General features: G+C 58.1%; 1 protein-coding gene across 2 annotated transcripts in view; it reads left to right on the top strand.

Moving 5' to 3' along the window:
* The window catches only part of TENT4A (terminal nucleotidyltransferase 4A), a 46,283-nt gene extending 37,511 nt beyond the window's left edge, over positions 1 to 8,772 (top strand). Inside the window, exons 8-13 of one of the 2 annotated variants that reach the window (XM_045999064.1) lie at positions 81 to 207; positions 1,213 to 1,313; positions 2,156 to 2,328; positions 2,689 to 2,847; positions 4,947 to 5,111; positions 6,542 to 8,772. In XM_045999064.1, coding sequence (XP_045855020.1) covers positions 81 to 207; positions 1,213 to 1,313; positions 2,156 to 2,328; positions 2,689 to 2,847; positions 4,947 to 5,111; positions 6,542 to 6,733 — 917 coding nt within the window. In that variant the 3' untranslated portion in view covers positions 6,734 to 8,772. Of the gene's footprint in view, positions 1 to 80; positions 208 to 1,212; positions 1,314 to 2,155; positions 2,329 to 2,688; positions 2,848 to 4,946; positions 5,112 to 6,538 lie in introns of both variants that reach the window. The other variant, XM_045999063.1, reaches the window with a different exon arrangement.
* Positions 8,773 to 12,087: the final 3,315 nt, after the last annotated feature.

The raw sequence follows: 12,087 nt of genomic DNA, 5'->3' as shown, positions 1-12,087 counted from the left end.
CAGAAGAACTGGGACGATCACACAGGTCTGCACCAAGGGCCCAGTGTCTGCAGGGTCTTACAGCTGCCTTTCTGTTTCAGGAAACGACGTTGGCCGCAGCTCATATGGGGCCATGCAGGTGAAGCAGGTGTTTGACTACGCCTACATTGTTCTCAGTCATGCTGTGTCGCCCCTCGCGAGGTCCTATCCCAACAGAGACTCGGAAAGGTAATGCAGGTCATGTATCGCTGTCCTGGGCTCAGCCCGGGTGGCCTGGCAGCTCCCTGCCTCGGCCTCTGTGCAGCGGGCGCTGCTGGCCTTGGTTGTTGGCCACCATAAGGTTCATGAATGGGCTCCGTGGCACATTCTGGTAGAACTTGCGATGACTGAAGAGGAGGGCCGTGTCGGTTCATCCGTGGCTGAGCACTGAAAATTTCTTCCTTGGGGGTTGTCGACCGTTTCAGGGCATTTTATTTTGGGGAAATGATTTCTGGCCTTTTCCCATTTTGGAATGTGATGCTTTTTCTTCAGGTTGTTCTCAAAATGCACACGATGAGCTTAAAGGGAGAGTACACGTGGGTCCGAAGGCCGCACCCTGTGTCTCTCCTGCAGACCCGTCCCTCCTGCGTCTCAGCTCACTGGGCAGTGTGCACTTTCACTGGCAGTGAGAAATCCTGCGGAGTGGCCGGGAGGTGGCGCAGTTGGCGGGTGGAAGGAGGGAGTGAGGGGGCTGTGGAAAGGAGGGAGAGTAAGATGGTGGCGAGAGGCCGTGGGCACCGTGCAGCACGGGGATTGCGGTGCCCGGCGCTCCGGCTCATCGGCTTTTGGTGGGTTTGGTGCCTCTGCCCACTCAGCGGGGCTTTCCAGCAGGGCTCTGGGCCTGTGCTGGGCGCTTGCAGTCTCCGCACCGTCTGCCAGTACCAGACCTTCGTGGGTGCTGGGCGGGGCGGGGGTGCTCTCCTGCTCACGCACATGGTCGAAGCCGTCTTGTTCAAAGTTGGCTGGCTCTGGTTCAAGGACATCTGTGTAAGGGAGCTCACTTTTCCTGTAGTGTGACCTCAGAGTGCATTTGGGCTCCAGCATCAGAAATCGGAACACAATTTGTAAAATTATTTTAGCTGTCTTTTTCTTGGCAAAGTGATGTGTTGTTGAAAATATAAAATAGCTAGTCAGAAGGGCTTGTGGGTTCCGCGGCCACTCTGCAGCGTGTCGGCTCCCCCTGTCCCTTTGCAGTACTCTAGGGAGAATCATCAAAGTGACCCAGGAGGTGATCGACTACCGGCGGTGGATCAAGGAGAAGTGGGGCGGCAAGGCCCCTCCGGCGCCCGAGCTGGGTGAGAGCTCGTCCGGTCACGCGACTCTTGAACTTCTGATGCCGTGATGCGGGAGTGTCTTTCTGTCCCTCGGTGCTCGTTGTTCCCACTAAGGAAAGGCCTCGTCTTCCGTAAGAGTTTACAGCTGGGAGAGTTAGGGCAGTGGGAATACAGTGCCTGCCACACACGGACCTTTCAAGTTTCCTGTAGTAAGTGCATTAAAAATGCGAAAAGAAACAGGTGAAATTCCTTTTCCTATTGCATTTTATTCAGCATAGTATTGAAAATAGTAACATTTCTTTTTTTTTTAGATTTTATTTATTTATTTGACAGACAGAGATCACAAGCAGGCAGAGAGGCAGGCAGAGAGAGGGGGAAGCAGGCTCCCTGCCGAGCAGAGAGCCCGACGTGGGGCTTGATCCCAGGGCCCTGAGACCATGACCTGAGCCCATCAGAGGCTTTAACCCACTGAGCCACCCAGGGCCCCCACAATAGTACCATTTCAACATGGATTCTGCATAAAGAGTCTTGGAGTGATTCCACCCCTCCCCCCCCCGGGCGGGTGCTGTGCCCGTGAAACTCAATGTGCACAGCGTGCCCTGTCCCAGCCTCCCAGAGACGTGACCCTGCGTTCAGAGTCCCTGAGATTTACAGCTGAAAACTGTTCACACATCCAGGTTGTTCTAGACGTATCTCAAGGTTGCCTCATAACTGAAAGAAATACAGTTTTTAAAATTAAGTGAATTAGGTAAATCAGAAATCAGTGTCAAGGCTCGGGGGCCCCGTGGCTGGAGGCTATCTGGCGCGGTGTGTGCGTCTGTCCCCTTCGCAAGTGGCTCAGCTGGGCTGTGCTGTCTCCACAGACAACAGAATTAAGATAAAAGAGCGAGTAAGTGCGTGCGACGGGGATCCGCCCCAGCGTCGGGACCCGGAGTCCCCCTTCAGCCAGCGCCTGACCTTGTCTCTGCCCAGCCCCCAGCTGCTCTCGTCGGGCTCTTCCGCCTCCTCAGTGTCTTCGCTTTCCGGGAGTGACATCGTGAGTGTGCCCTTGGGGAGCCTCCGTCGCGGGGCGTGTAACCTCCCCTCCGGGTGTGTCTGTGCAGCCACCCCTGTGCAGCACCGAGGGGCCCCCGCTCTGCCACGAGCCTGTGCTGGCAGTTGGGGACCCCATCCTTGCCGCTCACACGGCTGTTGCGACTGCCCGGGAGAGCATTTTAGCGCTTGCGTGGGGGTGACACGTTTAAGTGAGGGGTCTGTCCCGTGTTCCCTGAGAGAACTTGGCGGGAGGGCGGGCGTCTCGGCGGGTAGGGCCATGTGCTCGTGCCCTTCTGTGGTGGCGTCATGAGGAGGCAGCGCAACTCTCCACGGTTGTCCCTGTTGTTTTTCCTCCTCCAAGGACTCTGACACGCCGCCCTGCACAACGCCCAACGTTTACCAGTTCAGTCTGCAAGCACCGACGCCTCTGCTGGCCGGCTTGCCCACCGCCTTGCCCATGCCGAGTGGCAAACCTCAGTCCGCTACTTCCAGAACTTTGGTCATGACAACTAACACTCAGGTATGCGGTGGGCTGGTGCCCTTCCTCGGGACGGGCCCCTGGGGACCACGTCTGAGCTGGCGCAGGTGCTCTGGGGGCGCCTGGTACCGTAGAATTAGAGACAGATCTTCGGGAATCTTCAGAAGGTACATTCCTATCTCGTAGGGCGTCCTTGTCCTTTGTGGACAGATCAGGTGTACTCCTGGCATCCTCTAGAAGACTGTGTCCTCGAGGCCCACCCTGTGTGGTGTTTGTGGCAGGGGGCGCTCCTGGCTCTCGAGCACTGAGGGGCTTCAGGCAAGGTCCAGGTTGAGCATCTTTCTGAAAATGACTGATACCCTGCCCGAGACTGTGGTCCTTGGGGCCACATCAGTTGGACTCTGGTACTACCTGCCCCGAGCCCCCAGCGGGAAAGGACCACCGTCCTGCTTCCTCTCAGAGTGTCTACATTTATACTGTCGAGAAGTTCATACTAAAACTTTGACTTCATCATGTTATTATTAGGCAGTATTTATATAGAATATGTCTTCTGTTCTCTTTTTTCAATTTAGATGAAATTAGAAGCCTGAAAGATAATTTAAAAAATGTTAAGTGTGGTATCCACAGTTAAACACAATTGAACATGTATGTGTAAAACTTGTGTTAATTCACCTGGGAAGGAAGGTCATCCCTGCGTGTGGGTTGTGCTTTGAGCAGAGAGAGACGTGGGCGCGTGCAGACCCGCAGGCTCCTGTCTGTGGTCTGGCTCTCCGCCCCGGGAGGGCCTTCTCACGGGGCTCCTGGCCGTGGGGACGGTGTCAGTCCTGCGTGAGAGCCTAACGCGGTGTCCTAACCCCTCCCAGGGGCTTGGGTTCCGTGAGAGCCAGTGTGGCCACTGGGCAGTGGTTCCCCTGATGCTGTGTGCGTGGTTCCGGCTGGTCACAGGCCGCTGCTGGCACCCTGGTCCCATCTGTCACTTTGCTAACAGCGGGTGAGGCTAAAGCTAAGATCATTTACATTGTAAGCCAAGGCTCTAGGCCCACTTTCCCGTTTCGTTTCTTTTTTTTTTTTTTTTAAAGGTTTTATTTATTTATTTGACAGAAATCGGAAGGGACGCAGGCTCTCCGCTGAGCAGAGAGCCCGATGCGGGACTTGGTCCCAGGACCCTGAGATCATGACCTGAGCTAAAGGCAGCAGCTTAACCCACTGAGCCCCCCAGGCGCCCTCTCGTTTCGTTTCTAATCTGTAAACCTGCCTTCTAGTGGAGCGGTTCCATACACGCCCGCCGTGCACATCACAGGCACTCTGTCCCTGGGAGTTCGCGGGCGACGGAGCGCCCCGCTCGGGATGACATGGGCTCTGAGAGCCAGGGGCATGAGTCCAGGCATGGGCTCTGGCCGGGGACGCGGGCTCCTTGGCGAGGGAAGACCCCGCTGAGGAGAGAGCCCACATGGGCTCCAGCACCCCCGTGTGTGGGCTCTGTCGCCCCCTGGAGCACCGCCCGGGAGACCCCAGCTCCCGCTGCATCCACTGCAGTTGGGGTGAGGCCGTAGCCAGTCCCCGAGAGGGCAGATGCGCGGGGCTCCTCGGGGTGAGCCGTGCAGGTCCTGGAGGTCTGAGAGAGCTTCGCACCGGCACCCCTGCCCGCGGGCACCGTGATGCAGAAAGACAAGCGGTTCCGGGGCCAGAGGGACGGGGGGGGGGGGCAGGGAGGGGCCAGCCTTCCCCGGCACCCCTCTGCGGGCCCGCAACCCTCCACAGGCCATCGCCTCGACCAGCATCGGGCCTCCCGTCCTGGATTGCGGGTGGGGGGCTGCGTTTCCGCTCTTCCCGGAGACCAGAGGGCAGGTGTTACTCTGAGGACTGATCTGTTGAGCTGTGGCTTGGTCTTCAGTGACTAACGAGACTTTACGACTTGCGTCACTGGACTCGCTCTCTGTTGGAGTGCTGTCTCAGGGTGTGGAATGCTTCTGATGCAAGACAGATGCCGTCAGGTTAGAGGAAGACACAGACTCCGTGAATGAGCCTGTTTGCAAATGGCTGTTCCAAAGCAGCGCCCTCCCTTCTGGGGCTCAGCACGAGAACCGCTAACCCCTGTCGGCCTGGTGCCTCATGGATGCCTCTGGTCTTTCTGTTCCTAGACCAGGTTTACGATACCTCCACCGACCCTGGGGGTGGCCCCCGTCCCTTGCAGACAAGTCGGCGTTGAAGGAACTCCGGCGTTGAAAGCTGTTCACCACATGTCTTCCCCGGCCATTCCGTCCGCATCTCCCAACCCGCTGTCCAGCCCTCACCTGTATCACAAGGTAGGCCTCCCACCTGGCCCGGGCCGGGTGTCCACAGCCCAGGGCCCCCTGCTCTCTCCGCCGGAGACAGGCTCCACAGAGATGTGATTTAAAACGGAATCTGTTTTCTCATCTTTCAGCTTTGTGTTTGTTTTCCTTTGTGGTGAATGAAACTTTAAAAGTTATTTTCAAATGTAGTTTAAGCATCTGTCTTCCTTTTCCACTGAGTTAACGTCGATGCCAAACACTTGGCTGGTACGTCAGGAGCAGATGCTGGTGGGGCCCGTGGCGCGGCGCCACCTGGCCTGTGTGGCTTCCCCGGCTCCTCCTCTGTGTTGGGCGCCCGAGGCAGGGGCCCTGCGTGGGGTCTGCTTTCTTGGTTCCAGCGGGGCCCCGTGAATGCATCTGTTGGTGCCCTTGTGGCTTCTCCAAGTCCAGATTGTGCGCACGAGCCGCTGTTCTGTAGGAAAACAGGTCGTTAGCTCATTCCCTGTGCCCTTGAAGGGCCGGAGTGCTTCTGAGAGCTGCGGCAGCGTCTGCCTGTAGGAGTCGGGTGCAGTGTCTGAAGGTGAATGTGTTCCCTTGGGCTCTGACGACACTGGGGACACCCACCTCGATGACTGTTGGCCGTTTCTCTGTTGCTTACCTGATTGTATTTTGCCAGGAAATTTTTACTGTTTCGGGGTTGGCTCTCTGAAGCCGTCATTAAGGCCAGATTGTTGTGTTCATTTGGAGCTAAGTAAGGGAGCTTTCCTCCTTGGATTCACCCCTTGGGTCATGATGGGGTTTTCAGGGCACCCCGGGCGTCTCCCGCTGGCCCGCTGGAAAGACGGGGACGAGATAACTCTTGGAAGGGGAAGGCACCTTCCTTAATGCATTTTGGCTTTCCCGCGCAACCCCCCTCTGCTGCTTGTTTGCTCGGCACCCTTCCCGAAAGCGGCCGCGTTGTGGTGGGCTTTGCGCGGGGCCGCAGGTAGAGCAGCAGCCTGAGCGCGCGCCTGGCGTGTGCGGCGTCCCACCCGGGCGAGCCGGAGCACGGCCTGCTGGACGTGAACTCCTGCGTGTCTGCACGACATCAGAGCCGAAGCGGGGAAGATAACGTTCTGTGGACACACAGGATCAGTTAGGAGCGTGACGCTCGCGGCTTCAGATGGGAGAGTGTGTATGTGCTCTGAGCCGGCCGGGTACTGTCTGCTGGCGTAGTGGTCCCTGTGACCCGCAAACTTGGGGCTCTGCGCTCCTTCCTCCTTCCGTCCCCGGGACACTGCACGCGGCAGTCGGGTGCAGCCCTTGTACGCGCTCACCGCCAGCGGGCCTGCTCTCCATGGGGGTGGAGGGCGCAGCTTGGGGACATGGAGGCGTGCTGCCCCCGACCGAGCCCCCCCGGCAGTGGTGTCTGGGGTCTCCAGGGCAGCCGCCCACGCTGCCGTCCCTCTCTGTCTCTCCAGCAGCACAGCGGCATGAAGCTGTCCCTGAAAGGCTCCCACAACCACAGCCAGGGCGGCACGTACAGCTCTGTGGGCAGTGGAGGCGTGCGGCCCCCCGTGGGCAACCGAGGACACCACCAGTACAACCGCACCGGCTGGAGGAGGAAAAAACACACGCACACGAGGGACAGCCTGCCCGTCAGTCTGAGCAGATAATAGCCCCTGATGGCGCCTCCTGCCCCCCTTCCCCTCGGCCTCGGCGCCCAGCCGGGAACTGAGACCAGCATCCAGCACGTCGGCCCGGGCCCCTCGGACCGCCCGCCGCTGACCACTCTGCATGTCCCTCGTGTGGTGGTCACGTCCATCTTAAAGAACAGCTCCTTGTGCTCATCTGTGAAGCCTTATTAAGCGTGGACGCTGTGTCTGCCTTCCCGGGACGCTTCTTCTTCAGGGCCGGAGCAGGTCTGGACCGGGACCTGCCGGACCGGCAGCCGGTCTGGGTCCGTTGTGGTTGGGGTGTTTCCAGGGCACGTCCGCCAGAGTAGCAGAGGTCAGCCCCCGTTCTCGTTCCTTCCCCAGTGGGCAGGGTTGGGAGGTCGCCATTGTATCACTGCCCTCACATTTTGTTTCCAAATTTCAGAACTGTTTCTATGTAAATATTGAAAACTTATGATTTGTGCAATAACTCAGATATTTTTATTTAATTCATATTTTCACATAAGTTATATTTAAGGGAGGAGGTTTTTTAAACAAGCTTAGGTCCTTTCCCGAGTCGCATTTTCTAAGTTGGGTTCATCGTGTCGGCTGGTTGTCTGAGGAGCACCGCTACCAACACCGTGAGTGAGGGGCTCGGGGTTTCTTTCTGTGTTTTTCTTTTGGTCAGACACGAGGCCTCTCTGTTCGTGGCGGGGGAGCCGAGCAGCCCCGCGCTTCCCTGCAGGGGCCTGGCTCCCAGGCCTTCTGACCAGCTGCCCGCCGGCCCTGCCGTCCGGCTGTCTGTCGTCTTGCTCTGACCGCAGACCCTTAACATTTCGGTTTTCGGTTCTTTTCAAGTAGACAACAAATCCAGCATTTAAAGTGCCAGAAGTGTAACTTTCTAAGGGGAGAAAGGGTTGTCACATCATAAAATCTTAAAAAAAAAAAAAAAATGTGAACTTTGAAGTGCTTCGGTTTGTTTTAGTCCCATAGCCTGCCAGGATGGGTCCGGTGACCATCAGCGCGGACGAGGGCACCCAGATTTAGGAATGTGGAGAAAGGAATTATGTTGATTCCGTTGAGGAATCTGTGTAGTAGTATGCGTTCGTTCTGTTAAGAGCAAATCTACGAGGAGTACTTCGGCTGCTCAGTGCACGGGGGAGTATTTGTAACGTGTCGCAGGAGGGCACAGCCGGGGGTCGGGGCCCGGAGCAGCCGGCGCGCGACCTGGAGAGCAGGTACACTGTGCAGGTGTGGTCTGCTGCGACAGCCGCTGTCTTCACTACCTTCTTTTGAACAAGAACATATCCACGTGGCCGAGCCCTGAGTTTTTGGAGCACCACAGTTGTCCTGGGTGTTAGCTGCATCTCATAGGTCACCAGACCTCCCGTTTTAAAATGGGGAGTTCCGGCCCTGCTGAACACTACAGGTAGGTTGGTCTTTGAAGTCCACTAGTGGAGAAGGTCAAGTCAAAGAGACTGAACTACCATGACATCTGATGGATGTGCGGAGCGGGGAGCTCGAGTGTGGCCTGGGGGCGGGGTCCCGGGCTCTCCCCCGAGACCCCCAGAGGCTCGGCCTCTCCCCCCAGACCGGCCCCCGGCTGCGGCTGCCGCTTCTCTAGGGGGCCTTCCAGAAGAGAGTAGCACATGTTTGCAGTTCTCGATGATCGAAAGTTATCAAAAATATTTAAAGATATTTAAATTGTGAATCTATTGATAAAGAAATATTTATAAAAACTGATACGTAGGCCTGTACTAATCTCCACACATTAGCAATATTGACTGTCCCCCTACATTAAGGAACCCCTGCGGGGCACGGGTCCCGCAGGGGTGCATTTTAAAGCTCGATTCACAGACACAGGCGCCATGCTCCACTCCGTCGTGGTGAGCCGGATGAATTGGCCTGGCCACCCCCGTGGTCGCGCGCTACACGGTGAACAAAACGATATCATGTTTCGATTTTTTTTGTGTGTGTGGACAACAATGTGGAAGCTAAAATTGACATATTTTTATGTAAAGTTTTTCTATTCTTTGATTTTTAATAAACTTTGGAAACCAGGTGGTGTTTGTGTTGGAGTGTTTGCTTTCCACTCAAGAGGAAGGGCGGCTTTACCATTTCACATTCTTGAGCTTAAACAGCAGTGAAAAGTTCCCTTCTTGCTTTGGGGACTTCAGAGTTGTGGTTCCGAGCTGCGGACAGAGGAACGGCAGCTGAAGCCTAGCACGTGCTCACCTTCCGGGCCGGGAGGGAGCCCCTCACACCGTTGACGTGACACCGTCCCGAGTGCTGTCTCCGACCAGCCCGGTGTGCGATAACTGCGGCGCCGACGATGCTTTCCGGAGAAACCGCTCCTTCTACATCTCGCATAGGTCAAATTAGATCACTTAAAAATAGCACTTTAAAAATATTTTCTTTTTTAATTAGCACAGGCAGGGGGCAGGGCAGTGGCAGAGGGAGAAGCAGGCTCCGCTGAGCAGGGAGCCTGATGCCAGACTCGATCCCAGGACCCTGCCGCCAAGCAGTCAAAATGTAGCTTAAAATGTAACATATTTAGAGTTTATAGGAGGTATTTAAGGAGTCATACAGAGCAGTGAGTGACAGAACCACGTGTCTCAGCCTGCCGGGCGCCGGGAGGGTGTGTGCTAGAATGTTCCACCACCGGGCCTAGGACAACCCTTTCATTTGCTCCTTCCCCAAGGGTTTCCAGAGGGCTCCCAGCAGGTGCTGCCCCGAGGACACAACGAGACCCTCTGCACGCAGCACCTACATTCTGACAAGGCTGCAGAGAACCCCAGGAAGCAGCTACTCTGCCCCGTGCCAGTGCCGTGCACAGCGGCTGGAGGCAGAGTGACAGGTGTGTCTGGCTAGGGCCACTGGAAAGCCCTCGAGCTGGGACCAAGTGGCCTGAGGGAACTGGCACATTGGTGGCACAGCAAGGAGGCCCACTGGCCAGGAGCAGGTACTGAAGCAGAGACGGGGGGGAGAGGAGCCGCGACAGGAAGCCAGATGGGTTCTATGTCCCTGTGGCCGTGACAGGAAGCCAGATGGGTTCTATGTCTCTGTGGCCACTCGCTGGAGAGCGGCTGGAGGTGGTGTCAAGGTGGTCCAGGTGAGCAGTGACCGCCCTGGGGGGCCCTGGGCAGGTGGGATGGGGCTGGCGAGGCCACACTGACGGACTGGGGCGGGCGGGGGGCGGGGGCCCTGCTGTCCACGGCCCTCTGCGTGACACAGTCCGCAGGAGCCCCAGGCCCCTCGAAGGAGCCCATCGAGTCAGTAAGTCACACCTGTGAGCCGGGAGCCCCAGGGAGGGGGACCACCTGTCCCTCCTCGGGCTCAGGGCAGGTGAGAGGAGGCCCTGTGCCCTGGGCCTCCCTGGGAAGTGGCGGGGCGGCGGGGTGGGTGCCCGAGGCCGCTCACGGCTCACGCTGTCCGTGCTACTCAGCTTTGAGTTGAGGACCTGCAGGTCACCACAGTGACCCCCAGGCCCCAGAAGTCCTAGGATTCCGAATTCGCTCCCTTGTGGCCGGGGCTCCCCGACTTCTCCAGTCGTGCAGGGTCGTGCCCCACCTTCATCCGTGCTCGAGGTACTTGGGGGTCGTGTGCACAGCGTGTGGGGCCTGGGCTCCGGCCGCAGGTGCACACGGGAGGCGGCGGCCTCCGCAGTGTGGACGTGCCCGCTCCTGGCACACGTCTTTGTTGCAGTCGGCCTGTGGTCGCCTAACTGGAGTCTTGACAAGGGTGTGTGGTTTATCCTCAGCTTTTCTCACTTGTGCAGTCCCTACCAGTCCTTGGGTAACTTAGCTGATCTAGGGAAGGGGAGAAACACCGCAGCCCAGAACTCCTGCCCTCGGGGCTAGTTCTCCCGAGCAATGGCTGGAAAAGAGGTCTCCGTGTTGTGTTCCCTTGGCGTCCCGCCGTGAGGCAGTTCCTAAGAGATTTGTCTCGAGGACCCTTGGACAGAGCTGCTGGTGCTGCTCCCCGTAGTCCTGGCATAACCGCGTCCTGGAGCAGGGCCGGCCCGTGACTTCAAGGCCCCGGACTGGGTTCCAGGCAAGATCAATAAACCGGGCCCGGATTCTTCCCGACACTGCGCTCTTTCTGCATGACCTCTGACCCAGAACGTTCGAAGCACTGATGGTGTTAAAGGTCACACAGAGGTTCTCTTGTGAGTCACTTACGGGTTTGGAAGGACGTGTGTGACAAGGCAGGCTGAGGCCTTCCTCTCTGTGTTTCTGAGGTCCCGAGTGCCTTCGCGGCGATGGCTGTGGACGGCTGTGGCCAAAGCCAAGCCTACTCAGCGGGCGCATCCTCAGGCCCGAGACGGGAGCGTGAGGGGGCTGCCTGCCCTGGGGTGAGGACGCGCCGGCCCCCGATGGGAGCAGTGTCCGGGGCCGAGCGCGCTGCAACTCCGCTCCTGCCTGGGACCCGAGGGATGGTGCATCCTGACATGGGGGTCAGGGATGCTCTTGTTCTCCGGTGGTCTGAGAGCCGCTGCTCAGTTTGGGTGGAAAACTTCCACTTTACGTTGCCATTGAGTCCCGGGAGTTTCCCAGCTGGCCTGCTCCGTGGTCCCCTGGAGGCAGAGCCTCCCTGGACGGTGAAGATTGTCCCACGGCCGCCACGGGGAGCCGAGAGCCACCTGCTGGGCAGTCGAAGTGGTTAGGGGAAAACCTCTTGGCTCACGAACGCTGGAGCTCGGCTGCTGGCCTTGGCCTTTCACGGTCAGTGTTCGTGGTCACGATACTGCTGCTCGGAAAGGCGGGTTCTGGAAGAACACGCTGGGACCGCTTCAGACACGGCCTCTAGTCCCAGCCTGTAGCCGGTTTAGCTCGCTCTGGACTTGCCAGCGTCTGCTCCGGGCTTCTTGCAAGAGAGCAAGTCCCTGTGCTCAGAGCCCTCCGAAGGCTGTTTCAGTTCCATTCTCCCGGCCAGACCCTGCCCTGCATCCATGGGCCCTGCCGGCCCCTGGGCCCTGCACGCCCGGGACGGCTGCCGGGGCCTTCAGCCAGGCCAGGGCGCGCCGCCTGTGAGGCTGACAGCGTGATCTCAGCGGGCCAGTCCGGCCGCCGCACTCGGCTTGGACCACCTCATGGGTGTGAGCTGGTGAACTCCGGGGCCGCACTGACCACAAACACTGTGCACACCACCACCGCCTCCTGGGTGCAGGGACCTTTCCCATCTCCAGAGGAATAAACTGGGGCCCAGAGAGGGTAAGCATCCTCTGCTGCTGTTCAAGAGAAACTCAGACGGGCAGGGTCCACAGGGCTTGGCCCTTCAAGAAGCCTCTCATGTGCTCAAGGTGCACTGAATGGGGCTGGGTTCTGTCTTGAATCTGTAGAACAAAGAGGACGAAATTCATGTCCTGAATTTTC

This window comes from Meles meles, chromosome 3 (genome assembly GCF_922984935.1).
Source record: "Meles meles chromosome 3, mMelMel3.1 paternal haplotype, whole genome shotgun sequence".
NCBI classification, from domain to species: Eukaryota; Metazoa; Chordata; class Mammalia; order Carnivora; family Mustelidae; genus Meles; species Meles meles.
This window is presented reverse-complemented; position numbering and strand designations above follow the sequence as displayed.